Source organism: Fusarium oxysporum, chromosome XII, assembly GCF_013085055.1.
Source record: "Fusarium oxysporum Fo47 chromosome XII, complete sequence".
Classification (NCBI taxonomy): Eukaryota; Fungi; Ascomycota; class Sordariomycetes; order Hypocreales; family Nectriaceae; genus Fusarium; species Fusarium oxysporum.
Window position 1 is genome coordinate 182500 of NC_072851.1, and position 23752 is coordinate 206251.

The 23752-nt window shown below is 46.2% G+C and overlaps 10 protein-coding genes across 10 annotated transcripts; 4 read left to right on the forward strand and 6 right to left on the reverse strand.

Annotated features, from left to right (window-relative positions):
• Nucleotides 1–74: 74 nt before the first annotated feature.
• Nucleotides 75–1133, forward strand: FOBCDRAFT_254335 (uncharacterized protein; the record flags this gene model as incomplete). Its single annotated transcript, XM_054707741.1, has 1 exon — nt 75–1133. One exon carries the CDS (start codon nt 75–77, stop codon nt 1131–1133), a length of 1059 nt encoding a protein of 352 aa, XP_054563716.1.
• A 118-nt stretch (nt 1134–1251) lies between these two features.
• FOBCDRAFT_254336 (uncharacterized protein) lies at nt 1252–2493 on the reverse strand (the record flags this gene model as incomplete). Its single annotated transcript, XM_059611113.1, has 4 exons — nt 2342–2493; nt 1906–2288; nt 1363–1837; nt 1252–1328 (listed from the first exon to the last, which is right to left on the reverse strand). The coding sequence occupies exons 1-4, from the start codon at nt 2400–2402 to the stop codon at nt 1252–1254; spliced, it is 996 nt and encodes a 331-aa protein (XP_059468129.1). The 5' UTR covers nt 2403–2493.
• Nucleotides 2494–2819: 326 nt separating this feature from the next.
• Nucleotides 2820–3459, reverse strand: FOBCDRAFT_150406 (Mss4-like protein; the record flags this gene model as incomplete). Its single annotated transcript, XM_059608342.1, has 4 exons — nt 2820–3073; nt 3131–3194; nt 3266–3312; nt 3408–3459. 4 exons carry the CDS (start codon nt 3457–3459, stop codon nt 2820–2822), a joined length of 417 nt encoding a protein of 138 aa, XP_059466329.1.
• A 448-nt stretch (nt 3460–3907) lies between these two features.
• On the reverse strand, nt 3908–5801 carry FOBCDRAFT_192829 (uncharacterized protein). The gene is made up of 5 exons (XM_054707743.2): nt 5587–5801; nt 4797–5525; nt 4431–4736; nt 4085–4383; nt 3908–4035 (listed from the first exon to the last, which is right to left on the reverse strand). Exons 1-5 carry the CDS (start codon nt 5685–5687, stop codon nt 3989–3991), a joined length of 1482 nt encoding a protein of 493 aa, XP_054563718.1. The 5' UTR covers nt 5688–5801; the 3' UTR covers nt 3908–3988.
• A 444-nt stretch (nt 5802–6245) lies between these two features.
• On the forward strand, nt 6246–7354 carry FOBCDRAFT_150571 (uncharacterized protein; the record flags this gene model as incomplete). The annotated part of the gene is made up of 2 exons (XM_059608349.1): nt 6246–6416; nt 6470–7354. 2 exons carry the CDS (start codon nt 6246–6248, stop codon nt 7352–7354), a joined length of 1056 nt encoding a protein of 351 aa, XP_059466330.1.
• A 616-nt stretch (nt 7355–7970) lies between these two features.
• FOBCDRAFT_245654 (uncharacterized protein) lies at nt 7971–8797 on the reverse strand (the record flags this gene model as incomplete). Its single annotated transcript, XM_059610711.1, has 4 exons — nt 7971–8104; nt 8142–8294; nt 8628–8704; nt 8754–8797. The coding sequence occupies 4 exons, from the start codon at nt 8795–8797 to the stop codon at nt 7971–7973; spliced, it is 408 nt and encodes a 135-aa protein (XP_059468130.1).
• Nucleotides 8798–9695: 898 nt separating this feature from the next.
• FOBCDRAFT_171310 (uncharacterized protein) lies at nt 9696–14260 on the forward strand (the record flags this gene model as incomplete). Its single annotated transcript, XM_059608468.1, has 9 exons — nt 9696–9752; nt 9808–10634; nt 10735–10813; nt 11067–11240; nt 11345–11386; nt 12849–13108; nt 13144–13219; nt 13330–13851; nt 13881–14260. The coding sequence occupies 9 exons, from the start codon at nt 9696–9698 to the stop codon at nt 13944–13946; spliced, it is 2103 nt and encodes a 700-aa protein (XP_059468131.1). The 3' UTR covers nt 13947–14260.
• Nucleotides 14261–16110: 1850 nt separating this feature from the next.
• FOBCDRAFT_192834 (putative short-chain dehydrogenase/reductase family protein) lies at nt 16111–17260 on the reverse strand (the record flags this gene model as incomplete). Its single annotated transcript, XM_054707746.1, has 3 exons — nt 16111–16234; nt 16297–16575; nt 16647–17260. 3 exons carry the CDS (start codon nt 17258–17260, stop codon nt 16111–16113), a joined length of 1017 nt encoding a protein of 338 aa, XP_054563721.1.
• A 1288-nt stretch (nt 17261–18548) lies between these two features.
• Nucleotides 18549–20350, reverse strand: FOBCDRAFT_192839 (uncharacterized protein). Its single transcript, XM_054707747.2, has 4 exons — nt 20221–20350; nt 19651–20154; nt 19408–19557; nt 18549–19350 (listed from the first exon to the last, which is right to left on the reverse strand). The coding sequence occupies exons 1-4, from the start codon at nt 20278–20280 to the stop codon at nt 18604–18606; spliced, it is 1461 nt and encodes a 486-aa protein (XP_054563722.2). The 5' UTR covers nt 20281–20350; the 3' UTR covers nt 18549–18603.
• Nucleotides 20351–21160: 810 nt separating this feature from the next.
• FOBCDRAFT_324623 (Zn-dependent hydrolase) lies at nt 21161–22309 on the forward strand (the record flags this gene model as incomplete). Its single annotated transcript, XM_059612117.1, has 2 exons — nt 21161–21344; nt 21393–22309. Exon 2 carries the CDS (start codon nt 21419–21421, stop codon nt 22307–22309), a length of 891 nt encoding a protein of 296 aa, XP_059466331.1. The 5' UTR covers nt 21161–21344; nt 21393–21418.
• Between the last annotated feature and the right edge of the window lie 1443 nt (nt 22310–23752).

Below are 23752 nucleotides of genomic sequence, written 5' to 3' on the forward strand. Positions count from 1 at the left end.
CTAGCCTAAGAGAGATATTTAAAACAGACGTCCTTACTCAGAATACCCAAGTAACATTACATCCATTTTATACCATGAGCTCCTCCAAGGAACGTCGCACCAGGTTGCTGGAATCTCTCCCATGGGCTGAGCATCCACTCATCTCAAGCGCACCTATGAGCGGCTTCGCAACAAACGAATTGGCCGTGGCCGTATCGAAGGCTGGAGGCCTTGGCCAGATCGGCTTTACAGGCAGCCCCGGAATCCTGCAGAGGGAGCTAGAACAGGCGAAACAGAAGCTGCATGGGACTTCGATATTCGACGAGACATCCAAGGTGCTTCCTATCGGCGTTGGTATCATCGCTTTTGGTGGACCCGCCAGTCCTTGGACACAGACGTTTGCCAAGTATAAGCCAGCAATGGTCTGGCTATCCTTCGGGACAGACATCGAGTTCAAGTTATGGGCTGACAACATCCGCGCCGCGTCGCCTGAGACCAAAATATGGATCCAAGTCGGAAGCGTCAAGGCAGCTCTCCAGGCAGCGAGTTGTTCTGCACCGGACGCTCTCGTACTACAGGGCAGTGATGCCGGTGGTCATGGTCATAAACACGGAGCAAGCATAATCACCCTAATACCTGAAGCCTTAGACGCACTGCACGAGAAAGGACTATCCAACATTCCCGTAATCGCTGCCGGCGGTGTCATGGATAAGCGGAGCGTGGCGGCAGCCATCGCCTTAGGCGCTTCAGGTGTTGTCATGGGCACGCGCTTCTTGGCGAGTCATGAGATCGAGGTGGAGGATCAAGTAGCGGATGAATGTCTTGCTGCCCGTGACGGAGGTGAGACTACTGTCCGATCACGAGTTTTTGACGATATTTGGGGACACAATTTCTGGCCGGATATGTATGATGGCAGATGTTTACGAAATTCCATGTATGATAACGTGGAGGAAGAGGGCATGAGTATCCAGGAAGCTCGGTTGGCGCTTAGCACTCAAAATGGAGGCGAGGGATCTGTGGTAAGGGATTCATATACGATATGGGCAGGAACAGGGGTTGGGATGCTCAAGAAAAAGGAGAGGGCTGCCGACATTGTAAAGCAGATACGAGAAGAAACAAAGGAGCTGATGAAATCTTTGGCGGGAGACACATAAATTCCTCTATGAATACTCTGCTAAAGACCATTCTATATAATAATGGAGAGGAAACAAGTGACTTGTCTGGATGATCTGCCAGCATCAGCACATTGACTGCCAGTATCCTCAAATCTCATCATCCCATATTATAATTCCAAATCTTTCTGAAGGCTTGTGATAACAGACTGAAGATGCTTGGCTGTACGGAGGCAGCTGAAAAACGACGCAGGCTCAATGCTACGAGGACAGAAATCCGCCGGATAACTGGCCTCTGTAGTCTTGATCTTCTTGCAAGTCGTCCCAGCTCGGCATAATTCGTGACCCCTTTCATGCACCCGCCATTGCCGAGTGATGAAGGCAATGCATATCCGGCTGAGCTTGTCGGTTTCGATACGAAGCAGAACCTTGGCTAGGGGCCAGACATATTGACGGTTAAGCTTGTACTCGATGTGATGGTCATTAGGGTCCATGAGTGCGAGGCATATCTGTGTGTAGGACTGCTCGTCATCTGGTACGAGAGCGCGTTGTTCCAGGTCTCTGATGAATGATTGGCACGATGAAGTCGCCTCCGTCATAACCGCTCCAAAGAGCAGCACGTTCCCGGCGATTTGACTAGGTGCGTTGTTGATATCGCCGCAACTATTACAATCCAGGACTTTCTGCGCCAGCTCCGCTGACTTGCGCTGCCTCGTAATAATTCCCGACAGGTCATGTGTGCTGGTCTGTTATTCATATGTTCCCTGACCATTTCCCCGCATTGACATTGTGTATTTGAGTCAGGGTTGTTGACGCCACCAACGACTTGGGACTTCTCAACATGAGTCTGAGTGCGTTGGCTTTGCGACGTGTCATTGGGAGTATATGCAGCACTCATCATAGCGTCCAGTGCCGACCATTCAGACCAGCAAAACTCATCAGGTGGGGTCGGGAAAGTCATCGGGACAGCTAGTGTATCAAGCGTCATGGCGCTGTCGAACTCCTCCGGTATATCAGGACTTTCAAACAGGAGACCCTCATTCGGACGGGCGGCAGCAGCACTGCACTGGTTTGGCGGGGTGCCCCGTCGTTTTAATGGCCGTCCAATAGGTCGAGTTGGAGAGTATCGACACGACAAGCCGAATCGATGGCAACGTGCACATGGATTCTCATTGGAACATTTGATCTTACGCTTCCCTGTATCGGTGATTAGCGATCAGTCATGAGCCACGGAGTATTGATGTGCATACTACAATGGTCACATGTTTTCCGTATTTCTCGGGTCGGACCTTTCGCTCTGGGGGACTCCATAACTTCTCTTGCGCCGGAGACTGCTGTGTACTGGGGCGTGAAGTCAATCCAAGGCTCTGCCGTGTTGAAACGGCACCGTCCCTTGTTTTTGAATGTGGCCGCACTTGCGGAGAAGGCGGTGATTTAAAAACCCAATCTGCACAGCCATGACATACGAACTTTTTGGGCCTCATTCTGATTGGCCACCTGCACATCAACCAAATCCACATCGCGGAGACTTTTTCTACTGGTACATAGCTCAACAAAGATGGAAATTACCCAGCAGGTCTTTGCACAAGTCGCATGAGGCACTGTGCCCTGGTAGGTCATTAATGTAAGAATAACTACTAAGCATTGCGTCGCTAGCAACACCCCGCTGACTACTCTGTCGTTCCCAGTTCACCCGCTCCCCAATATCAGACTTTTCCTTCGTCCTGTTTACAGCGGCAGCATGCCATCATACTGCTTGAGGCCCTCGAGCGGCTGAACGTAGTTGACACGATTACCAACAAAGAGCTCAGCGTGCATCGGGCCAATATTCCTATACTGCGAGTCCAAGTTTCCGACTTTAATCGAGAGAACCTCCGGAGCAGCCTCTGGAACGCCAAAGACCTCGGTGCCGCAGTTACCACAGAAGTTATGATGGTAAAGCTTGCCAGAGTCTCCTAGGTGAGGGTAAGTTCGTGGGTCGCCTGCGATTAACGTCAGTTCAATAAGTACCAATCTGAATCATGCACGGTCATTCTTACCTTTGGTCACCTTGAAGGCATTGCGGGGAATAATCAGGTTTGAGCTGAAGGCACTAGTTGTACGCTGGAATCTTGATTGTCAATAGGTGTTCTAAATATTTTCTTGTTGTAGTTGATGTTGGCGAGAGTTACTACCTTCTGGCAAGGGTTACAGTGACAGATGGCTTTGGTGCCGGTTTCAACTAAGCAGGGGCCAAGAATTAGCATATGAACTTTATAAAACGTTGCCGAGGACTATATAAACATGGGGAAAAATTTCATGTAGAGTCTCTCTCACCATTAGCAGAGTAGCGGATAGCACCGCACTGGCAGCCTCCAGTAAGACCCATTGTGATGAATATTGAGAATATTGGCTTCGACAAAATTGATATCAGTGAACTAAAAGGATGATAAGCGACGTGATAAAATATTCAAGAAGGGAGAAGGAACGTTTTATAGACAGAAAGACGCATGGGAAGTTGAAGCGTCTGGGATTTCCTAAAGGTTGTACTGAATAGAGTAGCAACGTGGTGTGGCTATATCCACAGGAGCTTATTTAGCAACAAACCAGATGTCATAACGTAACTCGTAACCTGTGCCAGCGCATTTAACACCAAGAGAATTACTAAAAGCTTAAATTTCTACTCCACTATGGATAAACCATGCAGGCGTTATTTGTTTTCGATCTAAGCTCTGTGCGATTAACAAAGCTGTTTGAAGGGGTGTATGGACCAGGCTACAGGAGCATGACATAACAAGGCCGAGCCTGCACAAATTATATAATAATTCCGATTATCAGGCAGTAAGTTTGCTTTTAGCGAGATACTATGTAAATGAATGGCCTTTTATATATCTAACGTAAGTAAGTAATTCTTAGTATCACTTTACACTGTCTCTCCTGTTGTTCAGGGCCTGGGTAAAAGACTCTGTTAAACAGTTAGTAGTGGCCTTCTCCAACGAGGCTTGAAGTCTTACCTCCAAGCTTCCAACGAGTGCTAAACGCTTCAAGAGTACATCGAAGTTCCTCTAAGTGCTCACTCGTAAGACCATCTACATATAGTTTATCCACCCGAATGGCAGCGCCCTGCAGACAGCATATGCCAAGAAAGCAGGGCCGGCTGGTATTACTCCAGCCTCTGCTGCGGAGAATCTCGCCCTCAGTGTGAAACGTGTCGAATATCATATTGTGTACGCATTGAACAGCAGATCGTGTTTCAGGACTGCTATGAGCGGATATCTGGGGATTCTGCAGAGAGTACAAAATGGCCAAAGCGCTGCTTACATGTAAGTCTAACTGGCTCATCCATATGAGGATACTTACCTGAGAGCCATGGCTACAGTCTCGCAAAGTGGAAATGACTTGCCCTGCGTTCTGGATATAAGAGAGCTCACTAGCTTGTGAAGATCTGTTTCGGCTTCTTCTCTTTGCATTGGGTCTGAACTGACCACGGCATCAAGGATTTTACCTATGCGTAAAGCGACTTGTGCTCGTGCTAAAAACTTGCGAGATAAGTCATCGCCGTAAAGGTCCTCCTCCTCCGCCTCTCCAATTGCGAGACCTACAAATCGACGGTTGAGGCCAACGAACTGTGGTATGCGGGGTTCGAAGTGGGATAGTGTGATGGTACTGCAATGACCATTCATATACTCATTAGTCTGAGATTCACTCGCCGATACCGACACTTACCTATCAAGCAGTATGATCCCGCTCCAGCACAGATCAAGTTTCGTTATCTCGGGTCTTGGCCCCTTGTCTTGGCTACACTCATCCAGCTTACTCTCGGCCGGACTGAGCTGCTGTGCGAGACTCGTGCACACACTGAGAGTTCCATAAGCATCCTTGCTCAATCCATGACCAAGTCCGTATGTAACGAGCAAAAGACCAGATTGAAGTAGGCCAATATCTGATCCGTGAGAAGATAGCTGAAGGATAAAGAACATGCGCTTAGCATTGCGGTACAAAGCAGTTTTGACGGAATGGTTTGGGTGCTGGCACGGCGGCTGTATGAAGATATAGATGCAAAGCAATAACAGCGCATGAACATCATTCTGATGGTCAGGACATCCGAGAAGGTGACTTGTATCAAAATAGAGCTGCTCCTTATCCAGTATTGGAAGCCAATTGTGCGCAATGGAAAAGTATGTCTCAATCGTGGTGCGCAGGTCAACGCCCCCTGCAGTGAAGATATCCTGGATAAGACTGGACAGCGTGGGTTGGCCATGACTGCTCTCATCGTCTCTATCACTGTCACTCGCACAAGCTGCCCAAACCAAGTAGCGTTCAGCCAGTGGGGACAAGTCAAAACTGCACGAGTCTCTGAGATGTACCAGCTCCATAGGCTCTACCTGGGTCCCGGGTGAAAATATGCTTGGCTGGGAGCGGGGTGTTGCTTTGTAATCACAAGTAACTCGCTTTCTGTCTGAGTGTTACTAGCTCGTTGGCAGATACAGTGAAGGCCACGGAATATAAGACGTACGATGCGCAGCGGGAGCATTGCGGGAGGAGCCTATCGCATCGCTGCTTCTGACGACGGCAGTTGAAGCATGATCCTTGAGCCAGTTGATCTGGAGAAGCCATGGCAGGTGTCGTCAGTTGGTATGCTCTTGTTACAAACTGAACAAGGGTCGGCCGATGGATGGATGACGTTTAAATACCGAGAACTAGTCTAGGGAATCAGTACTGTAAAAAAACACGGGAGTGGCCCTCAAGGTTAGCGCGAACGCCTAGCTCGGGGCTAGCCTCAGAGGTGATGCTCGGTGGGGCCAGAGGATGATTCGCCACTTAAGCACATGACGAGCAGGGGTTAGCCGTAGCGCCCGACCTGCGAGAGACTTGCAGATGCATTACACCTCAGAAGCATATCCAGCAGGGGTTGTCCGTAGCGTCCGACATTGACTGTATGTACGGTATTACTAAGTAGAGTCAGAAACATGAAGGGCTTCGAATAAGCTTACTGGCGGATCATAGCATCAGACTCAATATATACAATACTCATGTATTTTCCAAGAACAGATTGTATAAATAAGACAGCCTGGTCGTCTCTGAAGTCTTGTCTTCCTCTAAAGAAACAAACAAGCAAATCATCTTGATCCTCCCAATTCTTTTCTCAATAACGTTGCATTCCAAGAAATCACAATGGCTACTCCTGCCACCACCAGAACTTGGTCTATTCGAGAAATTGACACCAACAGCTTCGATGGATTGGAGCTGAAGGAGAGTGTCCCTCTTCCCAAGCTTGGCGATCATGATGTGTTGGTTCAGATTGAGGCTGTGTCTCTCAACTACAGAGAGCTTGCCATCCCAAGGGTAAGTCAAAGAGCCAACTAATGAACTAGAACACTCTCATTGACCTTCTGCAGGGCCTTTACCCCTTCGCCATGAGCTTGCCTGTCGTCCCTGGCTCAGATTCCTCCGGTATTGCCGTGGCGGTTGGCCCTAAGGTCACTAGCATCTCCAAGGGCGAGAGAGTATGCACACTTTTCAACGAACTTCACCAAGCGGGCGAGATCACTCCCGAAGGAGTAGGAAGTGGTCTTGGAGGCGCTATCGACGGCACACTGCGCAACTATGGCGTCTTCCCGGAACACGGTCTTGTTCAGGCACCGCAATCCCTGAGCGCCATTGAAGCTAGCACCTTGACTTGCGCTCCTCTGACGGCTTGGAATGCTCTCTATGGACTGCAGTCCAAGGCAGTCAGGGCTGGTGACTGGGTTCTTACCCAAGGTACCGGCGGTGTGAGTCTCGCAGCCATCCAGTTCGCCATCGCTGCTGGAGCTACCGTTGTCGCCACTACGTCTTCAAACGACAAGGTCAACGCTCTTAAGAAGCTGGGAGCTTCTCACGTTATCAACTACCGCGATACACCCAACTGGGGCGAAGCCGCACGGGCACTGACTCCAAAGGGTCTGGGCTTTGACCATATTCTTGAAATTGGCGGCGCAGCCAGCATTGCGCAGTCACTCAAGGGTATCAAGCTCGGTGGCGTCATCACCATCATTGGGTTCCTCACGTCATCAGATAAGCAGCCGGCCTTGATGGAAGCTCTCAATCATCTGTGCATTGTGCGTGGTATCTTTGTCGGGTCCAAGGTGCAGTTTGAAGAGATGAACCGTGCTATTGACTCGATCAAGATGAAGCCGGTAGTTGAAAGCAAGATCTTTTCTTTTGAGGAGGTCAAGGAGGCTTACCAGTACCAGTGGGATAGGAAGAACTTTGGCAAGGTTGTCGTCAAGATTGGAAACTGAGGGACTTTGTATGCCAATAGATTTATAGGTCAAAGTACTACAGCAACGTCACGAAGATAATCACTCTATACATGCACTTGGATCTTATGGTCAACGGTTCTATTGTGGTTATGACTATGAGGTAGACTACGAAACGAGTAGAAGTTGGCCCATTTAGCTGACAGTGAAACGACTCTGTGTTTGTTCTTAAGAATAGTGCGCCAGAAGTCTGCTAGGCATTAGATGACCTGACCATAGAGATGATGAAAGTGGCAGAAGGCGAGGCATGGCCTTAATCTCTTCAAGCATAAGAGTCCTGAGCCATCCGATGAGCAGTCCCCTTTCGGCAGTCTCTCTTTACTTAAGAAAAAGGGTGCCAAGAAGTAACATCGACATACAACATGGAATTCACTTAATTTCTAGAACCAGTCAGTGACACTACGAGAGAGATTCTTAATACATTGCAGCGTGGCTAAAACCGGGTTAACTAATTTATAAACATCAAGCATCTGCCGAAAGTGTTGGTGTGAACCAACTACAGAAGCACTTGCGAAGGTCCATTAACCCTGTCCGGCTTGAAACTAGATGTCATAACCAGCTTGCTTATTTTGTTTAGCCTATCTATCCCAAACAAATTCTACTGTGGCGCATCGGCAACTATTCCTTGGACTTGAGTAAGTTGCCCAGTGTTGATGTCAACTATGAAACCAACGGTTAGGTCCTTTGGTTCCTTCTTTACGAGAACCGAATTGTGAATAAATTGAATGTCGTCTCAACCACTTTGCTCCAGACTGCAAGAACATTGCACTTAGTAACACTGCTGATCGGGACAGAGGCAGCTGGGCATACCTATCAATAGTGCGGAAGGGCAGCGAGTCGATATACGCCGGATCAGCCTCGGGAAACCGACGTTGGAGGTCGGCATGGATATTCGACTGCGTCATGTGGCTGAAACCGCAATCTAGATCGGTGTCAGTATCATGAAAAGTTATATATAAGTGTTAGGGGCTCCAAAACTGGTATGGTGCAAGATAACGATATCTGTCACACCAAAGAAGTGATCCAATGCCAACATGTCGTTGAAGACAGTTTCGATTCGGCCGCCGTTAGCACGAAGCTTGAAGACTTCTATGGCTTACACTTAGACTAGGCCAGTTATAAAAGGGGCTAAGGGTTGGTGCGCTCACCGTTGGACGTGACGCAAATATCGTTTCTGGCAGGCCACGAGGGTCAGTACAACTAACTGGTAAAAGAAGTGAGTTCATGAGGTCGTTGACGTAAATATGCAACATACTAACAGCTACCATCGGAAGAGGCTTTGTCCCCGCAGCCAGGGAAAGATTCAGCGGCTGGAATTGCGGCACAATCGCCCTAGTTTGTCTTAGTGTTATTCACCTTCTTCTATGAGCATGTATCTTACTTGTTCCGATCTAGCAGGTCCTGGACAGCCGGCGAGATAGACATAGTGATAGAGTCTATGCCGAAGTAATGTAGGCCAGGTTTTTGGACAGCAGGTGCTACAGATCCTTTGCGGAAGATAAGTCTGACTCTACCGGGAAGCGGCTAATCCAGGGTATTGTGTAATATATAAAAGATGATGTGAATTGACGTGTTATATAAGAAGAAGTAGATTCTTATTAATACGGAGATGCCTGGAAATATGTGTTATACTGATGGGAAAAATTCCGAAAGGTTTCGGCGCTTTTTAAGTCATGGTGTATATGATTTATAATAATCGCGTGCTTTGCTCCGTTAATCGGATTAGCTATATAGTTTAGGTTTACATTACGGTCATTATCTACAATAGGATGTAATAATTGTAATACATATGCTAGAATCGCGGCTCGGGCGACAAGGGTAAAGTTGCAGTATTTAAGCTGCAATATGATAGCATCTTGTTCTACCTAACCTCGATTATTGATACTTCTAGATTTATTTAAACTTATTGTACTCTTTTATACAAATACAAGGTCCGTCTTAGGCTTAGAACTTGCTGTACACACATAACTCGGATACGAGAGTTGCATCCTGAGAGGAGCCAGTAAGCTGGCATGACTATTACATTGCGGGTTCTTCAAATTCCGATAGAGATCGGAAGTAAATCCTTCGTAACACTAGTCCATGACTCGACCGATGATATACTAATCACTTTGGACTGTAGCATCCGAGGGGCGTCGGAATCCATGGACCCACATCTTGCCGGGCAGTGGTACCTCGGCATACGACTCAGGATCACAAGCCTTAACCAGATCTGCGATAAATATAAGGGACTCTGACTGTCTTCGAAAGGTCATCTTGGATCTCTAACACATAACTACATTGCGTTTTGCATATCTGCGAGAGATTGTTTCAATCCTCCGCCATGCCAGCTAATAAATCTTTCCCTCTGGTTGTAGATGTATGGGCCAACCCAACCCACGTATGTCGCTATCCCAGATATGATCCAACATACCGGGAACTTAACCACGAGGTAGAATAGGATTCCAGAGACGGAGCGTCTTTTTAAACAAAGCCATGCGGACCCTGCGCTATTCTCCAAAAAGCTCTCTCCAGAGCAGATCATCGCTCTGATGGATGAAGCTGGCGTATCGCAGATATGCCTATCGGCCTGGAACAGGCCAGGTTCCGTTATCGCGTCTAACGAGGAAATTGCCGAGTATACTCGAGCTTTCCCCAACCGCATTTTCGGCCTTGTGTCGGTCGATCTGCACGATCCCGTGTCTGCGGTAAAGGATCTAGATCACTACGTTAGGAAAGAAGGCTTCAAGGGTCTTCGGGTTGTGCCGTGGCTATGGAACCTTCCCCCGACCGATGCGCATTATTGGCCACTGTTCGTCAAGTGCATCGAGCTTGACGTTCCGTTCCTCACACAGGTCGGTCACACAGGACCGCTTTGCCCAAGCGAAGTAGGAAGACCGATTCCTTATATCGATGAAATAGCACTCAAGTTCCCGGATTTGAAGATCATTTGTGGCCATCTCGGCTATCCTTGGGCTGCTGAGATGGTGTCTGTGGCGTGGAAGCACCCTAACGTCTACATCGATACAAGCGCTTGGTCACCCAGGTACTACGACCCAGCGTTTATCACATTTGCAAACACTACGGGTCGGAAGAAAGTCATGTTCGGAACCAACTTTCCGCAGCTGACCTGGAAAGAATGCGTAAACAATGTGCACAAAGGCCACGGGAAGAACGGTAAAGGGGGATTGAAAGAAGAAGTACTGGATGATTTCATAGGGGGGAATGCTAAGAGAGTCTTGAAGTTGCCTGGCTGGAACGACAAAGAAGCTCAGTCGAAACTGTAGGATAAACATTCAGTCGCGTGGTAGGCCTATCTCTATCCTGCTCCGGATCGGTCACTGTCTTTGTAGCATGATGATCTACATATTGCTTCAGTTCAGTTGCAATAGTGATATAGCGCGTTTGCGCAAACCCAGATCATTGGCGTCGCGGATCGTCTCCTCTGTTCTAGTGGTAAGAGTAGTGAGGACGAATTTTACCGTTGTACTGCCGGGAATGGATAGTCGATACATAGTCATATGCTTCTATGTTTTTACCTGGCCACAAAGCTAGGCTTTCATCGAGAGTCCTCAGCCCTTATGGATTATTAAGATATAGACACAAGGCAACGCCACTCAATCTGGCTTAAAACCCGACGGCGAACGTGGTACTGTCTTGATACATTGGCCAGCTTGGCTTTTGCTCGCCCAACATGTAGACGGCGGCATACCAGCACCTGGAACACTACCATACCCCCACCCTAAATCCCGAAGACAATGATGCAACCTCTCTTACAACCAGCGTTTCAATTCTGTCATATCGGCAATCGTCTCCTACACCGGTATGCACACTCTATCCGGATCAGCATCAAGGAAGCCCAGACTCTAGACCGCGAGGTGCAAGACTGGTACAATTCCCGACATCCCATCATCAAATACACGGATAATACGCCAGCAAAAGTCATCATCGCGCGTGGATTTCTACGTGATAGATACGACAACATTATTCCAGGCCGTATCTAAGAACCCTGGTGATATCAGAGGGACGCCCTGTGTTAGTGATCGGGATTCACATCTATTTGGATCGGTAGAAGAGTACTTCATTGGCAGAGACTAAAGCACACTTCTTTCTGAGAACATGATATCCCATAATCTGTTCTGATAGCCTTAGTATATTATATAAACAAATCTGTGAGTGTATGTGTTATTTACAGTCAAGACCTGCGGCTAAGAGCCTATACTCACCACACAGAACGTAATATGCGGAAAGGGCCTGGCTGCAGCTTGACAAAATCTAAGATCATAACTTCAAAGCCGGATCCCCTTTTAACCCAGCAAGCTGAGATATCCTAACACAATCAGAGCCAAGCCCAACCTGATTATAATCCTCTGATAAACTAATTCGTTAACTAGAAACTCCCAGGAACGGTTAAGCCTTACGATATCATAAGCAGAACTGTGACATGCCATTGCTTTCGAGTGGGATAAGAAATTGGGGAGCCCATACCTATACCGGGCCCGGTACAGCTAGTAGCACGTGACCTCTGTACCGGGCCCCCTGCCTATATGGTATATATGCATAAAGATTACATATTCTTAGCAAAAAGGTTATATACCTTTAGTCTAGTTTTTCTCTTAAATACATAACTATTTATAATAAATTAAATAAAATAACTATTAAGATTTAGACTTTAAATTAAATTTAACAGTAATTTAAAGAAAAATAATAAATTTTAATATAATTTTTAACTTTAATTTTAAGCTTTCTATATAAATATATATTATTAATTACTTATATAAAATACTTATAATTTTAAAAGTATATTTCTATTAATATATTATATATAAGATTATTATAAAGTAAGTTACTTACTTATTAATATTTCAATTATATATTAATTTTCTTAATTTAAAATATTTAATATTTATATATTTTAAAAATATATATTTAATTAAATAAAAATCTTATAATATTAAAATAAACCTAATAAAATATTTATATTTATAGTATCTTTTAATGTACTTTATTTTAAGTTTTAAATATTATATTTTATATAAATAAATTATTTTAAAATAAATTCTATTTAATAATTATACATTAATTAAATTAGATTATATAAAAATTGAAAAAAATTATATTTTTATTTTAATTTTAATATAATTTAATTTAGATTCTCTATATTAATAGCTATTTTATTCGACTTAATATAATTAAATTAGTATTTAGTTAACTAGATAACAGGGGGCCCGGTACAGAGGTCACGTGCTACTAGCTGTACCGGGCCTGGTATAGGTATGGGCTCCCAAGAAATTGGCCGGCGTTACGTAATGTGAACATCGACGCGCGTCCTTTTTGTAAAGAGGTCCTTCATAGGCGGATTTCTTGGGCCGAAATAGTGCGGCTATAATTAGAACGGCTCAGGGGTCAGAAAACTATACGATGTTTAAAAAAGAGGGGAGGCACCTTATGAAGATAAGGTTCTTGTCCATGCTTGTCCTCAACTCTACTTCCTCAGGATTTCAATTCCAACGTGACCCGGAAGTTCGATTCAACGATGCAGCTCAATTTGCCCCCAAGGCTGCTGCGAATTATCATCGGATGCATTATCACTAGCGTTATCCTGGTCGTGAGCATTGCATTATTGATCCCTTCGCGTCATTTTGATCCTGCCAGCCCGCCGTCTTCAAATTCGGAAACCAAAACATGGTTCCCGCTGCTACAGCAGAAGCCCTCATGGACTACCGAACAACTTGAACCAAAATTTGCGTATGCGCAGTATGCAACAAACCTCGATTACTTATGCAATGCAGTACGAGTCATCACAGAATAGGCATGAAGGCTGGGCTCATTCTGGTTTTAGATTATCAACTTTTCTCTTCTCCGCATGTACGGAGCTAGCCATGACTTGGTCTTGATCTTCCCGAAAGATTGGTCTGAAGGGGTATAGGATTATGTCTGCGGTCGGTTCTAATGGCTCTTGCTAACACATACTGTAGACATCCGAACAAGCAAAGGCCATTGATAATATTCGCAGCAAGCATCCTCACATTCATCTACGGCCCATGGACGTGATTTCAACCTCGAAGGGCGATGCAACTTGGCGAGATAGCCTCACAAAATTTCAGTCATTCTCGCTTACTGAGTGGACCCGCATTCTTGCCTTCGACTCCGACTCTCTGGTCTTAAATACCATGGACCACTACTTTCTCAGCCCCATGGCCCCCCTCGCCGTGCCGCGAGCGTACTGGCTTAATGAAAAAGACACCGATATCGCCAAACAGGTCCTCGGCTCCCACGTAATGCTCCTTGAGCCGAGCAAAGCCCGCTACGATAAAATCATCAAAGAGGCGTTGCAATCCGGTGAATTCGACATGGAGGTTATTAACCATATGTTCCGGGACTCAGCCATGATTCTTCCGCATCGACGTCTCGCGCTACTCACGGGCGAGTTTCGTGCAAAGAACCACTCCCAGTACTTGGCGCCTGATGAAGACGAGGAGTGGAATGCCATGGCTGAGGTATCTAGGGCATCTCTCGTGCACTTTAGCGACTGGCCATTGCCGAAGCCATGGAAACACCGCACAGCGAAGCAGTGGAACGATGCGCTCCCTGACTGCCCAAAGAATGAACCTAGCAGGGATGACAGGCCTAAATGCGCTGATCGAGTTATGTGGACTGGATTCTATGAGGATTATGATCGTTTGAAGGATCAGGAATGTGGAATCCTGCATGAGCACGAAAACCACTAAGAAGAGACTCAGGGAAGTATTTGCTAGATATTATAGAGGATCTAGGCATAGTTATAGGATATAGCTATCTCTCAAAATGGTATCGTGCGCCTTCCAGGAATTTAATAACTGCAGCACGAGCCCTGATTGACTCCAGGATCACCGGATCCCAATTGAAGCCATGCCACATTCCCTCAGCGACCAGCAGCTCCACATTTTGTCGCTTTCCCGCAAGCTCCACCAACCTGGTCACCCAAGAAATATCCACTCGTTGCTTATGCCCACGGCACGATTAGATTATACAAGGGTTATGCCCTATCTGCAGGTCCCGGACTCTTCGACTACAAGAGCTGGAGTCTAATTACCCAGCGCGGCTATGCTGTCGTTGCCACTGACTATGCTCGTCTAGGCAATAATTATACGGATCACAAATACTGCACCTATCCGGCGCATGCCAACGATATATACTACTCTGTAGTTGCTGATAAGAAAGCCTTTTACCCTAAACTCTCAAACGAATGGGTTAGTGTGGGGCACTGACAGGGTGTGGAAGCTGGCAGTCAAGGAGCTCAGGTCATCTAAGGGCTCGGCCACCAGTGGCAAGTTTGTTGGAACAGTCTCTATATCTCCCGGTCCTAAGATCAGAGACATTGTGTACTGGTCTATCAATAATGTTTTGCCAAAGCCTAATTACCGTGACTATGTAGTTACTGCAGAACTGCTCTATGTTATACTGGCTCTGAAGCGATTTTCCCCATCTTTCAACATTTCCCGCATCGTCGCTCTAGCCCTATAGAAGCGGCTCGAGCTCGCACAGCCTATGCAGGCGTGTACCTCGGTCATGATGGGATTGACCCTCGACCTCCAGAAAGCAGATTTGTTCAGCCCGGATCTCCTCTCTGATGCGAAAAATCAGGTAGATGATAATGATATCACTAAATGGCAGGACCGAACTTCGCCCGTGTCTGGTGGAGTGGCCACTGAGCCACTTATGGTGGTTCAAGGACTGGGTGATACGTCTGTTGTTCTTGAAAAGACTATCGAAGCTTATAGGGAGGCATGCAAAAACAAGGATTATGAGGTACACCTGCGCCTGTATTCCCTTTAAGATCACTCCGCCACTATCGTTTCTTTATCTGCGGAATGGTTCGATTGGGTCTAGGATCGCTTCGCAGGTAAGAGCTCTGGTGGTCATTGTATAACATTTATCAGGAAACTATTCGATGCAAACCATACCAAAGTGGAATTTGAATTAGATACTAGTGCTTTCTATTTGTCTTATGACTAAGGTTGGATAGATGAAAGCGAAGTATTATTATTCTAAAATAGCTATATTATTTATAATAAAAAACTAGTGTAATATAAGTTATATATATATTTATAGTTAGGTCTTGCTTATTTTACTTTTCTATAGAAAACTAATTTTATATGTAAAGCTTTCTAAGTTTATTTTAAAAAAGAATATATTTAAAAAAGTATCTAATATTAGGCTAATAAAAGGCCTAAGGCAATGCTCTTCTATTGATTGTATTGGGCCTCGAGCTTCTTAATGCATTCCTCCAACTCAGGAAGCCTCCACGCCTCCGCTATCGTGAACGCGCGGTGGAACTAGGCGTCGGCGAAAATAAATCCAAAATCTCTATTTCATGGAGAGGCACAGTGCCGATGTTCTTAGGTCTAGTAGATAGGTCAAAGATCGATGAATCCTTAGAGTATAAGGCGATATATGCATGGTTTTTAAACTCGGTGAAACTAAAGAGATCTAAATACATATATGAGATAGTGTAAGCTACCAGTGGAGTATGGGTGCATTCACCTTTTATGTTAATACAAGTTATAACCACTTATGCATCTGAGAAGTTGCCTAACTCTGATGGTATAACTGGGATTATATAAAAGAGATCAAAAGAGGTATAAGAAGAGGATTAACTTAATAAAAGAGCTTTTAGGGCTCAGGGATTTTTTAAAGAGATCATAGAGTAATAATTTCATTATCATTAGTTTCTAATTCTATAGACTTACTAATGACAACCATAACGATGTTTTAACTTAGCTGAAAACCTTAGCAATGCTGCCAGGCGCAGCAAGCTCAATTTCGTTGGCGATAACGTTCCACAGTCGCTTCCGTCCTTCTTCCGCCTCCCCCCCTTTGATCCAGTCAGGGATGACGGAACTACTCCCTTGTCAGTATACGCAGGTTTCCAAAACATCGCATTACCAGGAACGTTAACTTACTCGTCTTTAATCTCGCAATCAGCAGTAAACCTGCCATGACTATCTTTGCCGGCGATGGCGGCGAAGAGGAGTGTGCGGCTGCCGTCCTCAGAGGTGCGGCCAATCTGGTCCATCATAGTTCCAGCGACTGCTTTGACATCATCAGTCGCATTGCGGCCAATGTCTGTCTTGCAAAGGCCGGGACAGACCAAGTTAAGAACTACTCCAGTGCTAGATACAGGGATTAAGGAAGCGATATGGCGAACCGCAAGCACCTCAAGGAGTTTCGACACAGTATACCTGCGGAAATAAGCTGTCAGCCTTGAACACCTCGGCTAATTCTTGGAAATCTACAAAGTCGGCCTACATACCCACTGGTCATGTCCAGCTGTCCCACTTGGACGATCTTGTTCATGGGGTTGGCGTCATCTTTACCCAGGTCCCAGAGAGGTTGTGTGAAAAACGCCACCGAACTGGAGACAATCGTAATATGAGGGGCAATCTTAAGTCGTTGAGCATCCGCTTTCATCTTGGGCAAGAGGAGCATTGCCAGGAGGAAAGTACTGAACACGTTGACAGTGAATGTGGCAGGATGACCCTCGGCCTGGTTGCTCATGTCAATGGGAACACCAGCATTCTCAATCAGGGCGTCGATGCGGTCAAGTTTGAGGGTGGCTCGTTTGGCAAAGTCATTGACAGACTCATAACTGGAAAGGTCAAGATGCCAGACCTCGGAAGAGCTGGTCCTTCCCGTGCTTGCTTCTATGTCGGCCTTGGCCTTCTCGCCGGCGCTGAGATTGCGGACGGCCAGGATCACCTTAGCTGCGCCGAGGGAGACGAGGTGCTTTGCTGCTTCAAACCCAAGCCCAGAATTGGCTCCAGTGACAATGTATGAGCGACCGGAGCAAGTCTCAGGCGTGGCCAAAAGAGGCAGGTTGCGAAGCTGGCCTGACACTGAGTCGAGAAGGTCTTGAGGTTGGGACATAGCTGCAATTTGGGATTCGACGAGATATGGAGTTGATGGTAGAGGGCTTTGTGCAAAACGTGAACTCAAGAGATATGGGCTTCTAGGCCTTGATGGGACTTCCACAATATAGCAAGAGTACAGACTGCTTGCCACCTTATATAGGCAGGCCATTCGATGCTTGTTCAGGCCGCATCTCGTTTTCTCGGACCTTGATTAGCAGCTCTGACAGCGGTGGACTTTGTTAGATCACGGAGTTAAGAAAAGTGGGTAGTTCTGTAAAGGGGTCTACTAGCAATAATGGAACATGGCTGGGCCACTTGACTTAGTTTGAGGTCAAAATGACCTTTACCTATTTTGAGAGCGGCTAAATTGAAAGCAGCGGATACCTTCACCGTTTGTCTCTGGGCATCGCAATGCGGAGAGGCTTTCCGGATTTGAAACGGGCCTCGGTGTAACTCCGGAGACTTTTTCTCGTCTTCTATACCTTGTTAAAGTTTAATCTTTTATGATGTAGTATGAGAAAGAAGCGTGCCTTCGGACATTGGGCGGAGTTTCAAGCTTTGGCCGCCCCACGACTCGAGCCGCCATCTGGGACAACTTGACGGCCCCGAGGACCGGAGGAGTTTCTATCCATAAGAGTGACGAGTAGCTGCGTCGACAGTCTAATACCGTATTATCACAGGAAATGTAGGAACTTCGATGGGTCTAACAAACCTCCTTGTGTGATAGTCAATTGGTTCATCTGAACTTAAACACCTCAATAGCTGTGCATCAATACCACCGTGACTTCCCTCTGAACCAACCAAGTAGGATTGACAGGTCTTAGCTGGCCCACCAACTTTCCTGAATTCCTCGAGGTAATATGTGAGCATATTATTGAGAACCCTCGGGCCTATTCACACCTGCGAACGCAAATGTATCCTTTGGCTGATCATTGCGTCGTAAACAACTTGGCGTCAGCAGTAAGAACTATATTATCCCTACATTGTGTTAAGGCAACGAGAGGACCACCCGGTCTCCAGGAAATGAGAGGCCTCTAAACACTCGGCGAGCCAGATTAGTCTTCTCTTGTCCGGTCAAGCAATAACCTAAACTTAGAAGAAGCTGCGCGCAGATATGATAGGAGAAATGGGAAAACTAACCAGCCATTATCTGAATTTAGTATGGAAGTGCTGAAGTAGACTTACGGTACTTTTCTATACGCTTACCTTGTTTTGTGTTTCTGTATTCACGAAGAGAACAGTCGCAATTACTAGTGGAAGATCGTTGGTGGGGAAGGAAAGGGCGAGTATCCCAGATTCTCCCATAGCTTTCCGTGTGATTTGAGGAATTAAATACTATTTATCTTTATATCTCATCATCTACATCGTTTTTGTGTAGCTCTCAGTCAAGCTGGACGTGTTAATACTTCCAGCAGCCCATGTTGCTAGACCAAGCCCACTTATCTCGCCAATGAATCGCAGTTTTTCTTGGGCCCATGCCCTCTTTTCGTTGCCCACCGACGCAGAGAATAGTAAGACGAGTAGAGGCCAGAATAGGCTATATGCTTGGTAACCAATTCCTGTCTGGTCCGCCTCTATATTATAGTCACATTCGAGGCCTAGAACGGCGCAAATCTCCCCACAAACCTGCTCGAGGATCATATCCTTCATGGACGGGTTGAACTGATAATTAAGTTCGTGGCAGGTTCCGCCACCTTCCTCAACAAAGGCCACGAGGCTAGAGACCAGTTCAACGACGTGGAACCTCACGGTTTGATATAGACTCCTTGCAATAGCCTCGGTCGTTTTGGTGGAGACCTCGAACATGTTATTAAAGGCCGTTGGCTGTTGATGTGAAGCCAGATCTGGATTTGAGGAGGACTTGACGCTGGTGGCCGTGGCATCGAGATCTTCGCTAATGGCAATCCCATCCTTGATAAGCTGGATCACCTCTATTCGAGATGGGTGGTGATCTGTCGTGACTTGAGCGCGTGCACGCCTCTTAAAATCGACTGCCCGACCAAGAATGGGTTCTAGAAGAGGGCCTTTTATCCATGGAGCCGCGAACCTTTCTAGGGCTAGCCACTTCACATCGAAGGGTTCATTATTGAGAAACATGCTCATCAACTGAATACTAATGTCAGTGGAAAGTTGGCTGTGGGTGGTCCAAGGATTGACACGCACACAGATATGACTGAGGAACATGAAACAGCTTTCATCTAGTTCGGAGCCCAGTGCCCGCTCAGCCCGCCATCGAAGTAGGAGCAGCGCCCCGCGGAAATGGATATGGCATTGGAAGTCCGCGTCCTTCCGGAAATACTCTGGCACGATCATCTACATGCCGTTAGTGTAAACGCCACTTTGTTGACGGTAATGGAGTCCTCTTCCAGGTAATTATGAGGGCAAGACCAGCCAAAGATATCTTACCTCGAACAGTGAAAGCAATAACAGAGCTACGAGAACCGAATCGTCAGCAGTCAGGATAGTATCGTCCAGTGTGGCATTGAGAGCCTTAATCGCTTCACCATAGTGCCGCCTTGCCTGCACCATCAAGCCAGATTGCTGAAGCTGGCGAGCCGAGCTGACCAAGGTTACGGCATGCAGCGCTTCCTGGAAACACGTTGACGAGCTGCTCGTGTAAAACCTAGGGAGAACGTTGAAGAGCGTGATGCCCGAGTGGTTTGCATAATCTTGGTAGAAGCGGTTCCAGCTGTGGACCTCGGCAGTCATGTGGATTCCTCGTGGAATGGTAGCGGCTTCTCTTCTTGCCTGCTCCATTCTCTCTGTCTTTGCTTTCTGAATGCGCGCCTGTACTTTATTCTCGGCATATTTGTTCTGCATACGAAGCACAACATCCCAAGGTTCGGGATAGCCTGGACATGGTCGCCCCGTCTGCGTACAACGCTGACAGGATGGCTTTTGTAAATCACACTAGACAGGACACTGTTGTTAGCTACAAAGACCCTAGTAGTACGAAGTACGAAGGGTTCCCTATACCTTGATACGGCGCTCGCGACACATGAAACAGCTCTTGGACCGCCTGCCCACGTTAACCATGATGAGAGGGGCCTTGTTGCTGTTCCTCCTAGCGGTGAAGTCCTAGAAATTCGGGAGGTAGGAAAGGGTGGTAGTGAAAAGCAAGTTGTAGGTGGTAAGCGTGTCATCACATGAGGTCTCCAAGTTCGCTTGATCAAACTAACTATTATTAGAATAGCGTTAAATGCCTAGTCACCAGCCTAAACCTTAAGGGGTCGTAAGAGCGAGCCTTAACTGCCTACGTAAGACGCGGGATCCTAGTAAGATTGAGGCCGCCTCCGGTTCCGGCACTACGTACCTCTGAGACGTTGGAATTTATTGGAGCCGGAGCGTGTACCTCGTTACTTGACTCAGGCTTCATGAGATTCATGAATGTACCGAATTAGCTATATAAGCATGTATTTACCCCTCTATACCATTTAAGGCTCGCTTTCTTACATCTCAGATGTCATTTTTCATACAAAATCAAGCGAGAATCTGAAGTACCGCTACATAATAGTTAAACGAAGGTGCAAAGTTCGACTCTGCTTCTGAGGCACCAAACCCGCCACTAAATGAATTCCTCGCGCACAGCTACGCCCCCTCCTAACTAGTTGGGTTTACAAAAGGCCTATCGGAATAAATTCCTCCAACATAATATTGCCGTCCTGACTCGAACCTAGCTATCATGAGTTGCTTTTCTCAGCCTAAACCTTAAGGGGTCATAAGACCAAGCTCCAACATATTTGCTCCGGGGGTTCCAGAGCGCACGTAGCACAGTTAAGGGTCGCTCTTACGACCCTGTTAGGTTTAGGCTGCGAAAGCCAAAACACTTCAATTACGTGGCCATCTTGGTGCCCGGATCCAGCATTAGCCTTGCTGGTACGGACGTCCTGAAGTTAGCTCATATTCTGCTCCCAGAAGCAAAGCAAGTTTGATGCCATAAACTATAAATATGATGTCGACCACGACATGGCTCAATCACCTACCTACAATTCTGAGCAAAGCCAAGACTATGTGCATGCTGCCTGCGCTCGTACGCCATCTTTGACATCACCAGGAGACAACTGCACCAAAAACAAATAAGTCAGCGGAGTTTTCTCAAAGTAGGTTGTTCACTTAGAGTGCGAAAGTACCAAGCTAAGCAAATGCAGACCAGCAAAGAGGACTTGGAGGCATCATGAGTCCATTCACCTTCAAAACTACGAACCACCCGACTACCCCGGCAAAACTCGGCAGTCCAGTGAATTCGGGAGTCATGGAGCGCCTGATGGACCAGCTAGGGCCAATCGAGATCAAGACAATTGGTGCCGACTGGGTGGCCAACTTGTCCGGATTGCTTAATCTGAATGACCCGAAGGCCGTGCAAGCGGGTCTAAAAGAACGCCGTGAGCCGATCAAAATTTTCGCCCACGTTATACGGCACCCTTCTCAGGGCTTCTTTCTGGTTGATACAGGCGTATCACGGCGTTTTGTGTCTGACCCTGAGGAAGTAGGAGTTGGTTGGGTCTTGCGGAAATATGCTGGTATAAGTGACATGAAGGCTCAGCAAAGTACAAAGGAAATCATCGAGGCTGAGGGCACAGCTTTAAAGGGGGTTTTTATGACGCATCTTCATCTTGATCACGTCTCAGGACTTCCGGATATTCCGAAGGATGTACCCATCTATATTGGACCCCATGAGGCAGATTCGGGGTTGTTCATGAATGTGGCTGTCCAAGGTACGAACGATCGCCTTCTTGCTGGACGGCCGCCGCTGCAAGAGTTCGATATACCTAGGGATGCGGACAAAAAGTTTGAGGGAGTAATCGACATCTTCGGTGACGGCACATTGTTCGCTATTCACAGCCCTGGCCACACCACAGGACACATTGCTCTTGTCGCTCGCACGCCAGCAGGTCCGGTGCTCATGACAGGCGATGTGTGCCACACCCGCTGGGGCTGGGATAACGGTGTCGAGCCAGGAACCTTTCTGAAAGAGCGGGATCCCAGCCGGAAAAGCCTCTTCGCACTCAAGGCGTTAAGCGAGCGTCACCCGAATATGGAGGTCAAGCTGGGTCACCAATTGTGAGCCTAATGTTATACTGATCGAGGGCGCCTGTGTGAAAGGCATGAATAGAGAACCTTCTTGCTAGCCTCGTCCTCTGAATTTATAATAATTATCCTATCTGGGATTTGCTGCTACTTGGATTCAAGGCATTCACATTTATAATCGGTACCGTAACTATAGCTTGGAATATATGGATGTGTTAAGGGGCCCTGTGGGGAAACGGGTACCCGTGGGCATTCTCTAACCGTGGATCGCTAACACTGTGACAACTACAACAAGATATGGCCATAGGCTTGTGTAGATTGGGTTAGCTAATAAGGAGGAATCGCAGCAGGATTGGTGTGTTAACTGGCCCTATGAGGTTTTTCTTCCGGGCATAATAAATTCTATTTCTCCATGCGGAGGAGGCTTGTTCTTCAACCTCAGGTTTTCCAATGCCGTTCAACCCTTTAATACGCTAGGCCCATCTATCACATGCGGAGTTGCCTTGTTCTTCAACATGAACAGCATAGGTATCGCGGACTTTAACCGGAGAGGCAGCGACTAGTGGTAGAAGGGCGGCGACTGCTATGGACCGGAGGGCGGCTTTTATATGAACTACTGGATACATATTAGTAGCTGTTAAGCGTTGAGAAGAGAATACGCTTACTGTTGGATGAAGATTGGAATAAAAAGAATCCTTAGAGAGTTTGTAAAATTTGTGATATTGGTTTAATAATAAAAAGCCTTCTAGAGGTAATTTAATCTAGCCTCTTATATTTTAAAAGAGTATAAAAAATATTAAGCTTACTTTTATATAAGTTTTATTACCTAGGTTAAAGATTATTAATATGAAGAGCATAAAGAGAATTAAATAAGTTATAAGATATATTATATAATAAACTAGCTAAATATTAATATATTACTAATATAAATAAGGTCTTAAGTTAAATTATATAAATTTAATTAATTTCCTTTAATTAATTAATAAGTTAGAAGGATTATTATATAAAGTATATTTAAGCAAAAGGTAGTCTTTTAAATCATTAAGAGCTAAAGTTAACTCCTTATAGTATATAAATATAATATTTTTACATTCTATTATATATTGAGATCTCTAGATAGCCTTGTAAAATATGCCTAGGCTACTAATAATGCAGCATGGTCCAGAGCTGCACTACTGTCTAAGCAAGTTAGAAGATGCTATAACTACCTGCCGAGAAATGAGATCTAGGCCGAGGAGGATCCCAGCAGAAAAATGCTGATACGAAGGAAGAGAGGATCTGGTCGCGCTCAGCTTTGAAGGTGCTCGGTAGGCCCAGCCTAACACCAGGGCTTCTTTTTCGATGACAATGAATTAGATTTTCGTTATACCGACCATAGCCTTTAAGTGCTTGCTCAGTGTTGATGTGGTGCCGGATGCATGAGCCTTGCGTCTTGAGCGCCGGACTTTAGGCCCTTCATCAATAAAATTCATCTCTCGTA

Bases quoted from the DNA above. Each gene is read 5' to 3' on its own strand.
- FOBCDRAFT_192839 (XM_054707747.2), bottom strand. From the start codon at position 20,280: ATGGTTAACGTGGGCAGGCGGTCCAAGAGCTGTTTCATGTGTCGCGAG. The intron at 19,558-19,650 runs GTAAGATATCTT...AACGGCATGTAG, and splicing joins TATTGCTTTCACTGTTCGAG to ATGATCGTGCCAGAGTATTT. The intron at 19,351-19,407 runs GTGCGTGTCAAT...ATTAGTATTCAG, and splicing joins TGTTCCTCAGTCATATCTGT to TTGATGAGCATGTTTCTCAA.
- FOBCDRAFT_192829 (XM_054707743.2), bottom strand. From the start codon at position 5,687: ATGGCTTCTCCAGATCAACTGGCTCAAGGATCATGCTTCAACTGCCGT. The intron at 4,737-4,796 runs GTAAGTGTCGGT...TGGTCATTGCAG, and splicing joins GGGATCATACTGCTTGATAG to TACCATCACACTATCCCACT. The intron at 4,036-4,084 runs GTAAGACTTCAA...ACTGTTTAACAG, and splicing joins CACTCGTTGGAAGCTTGGAG to AGTCTTTTACCCAGGCCCTG.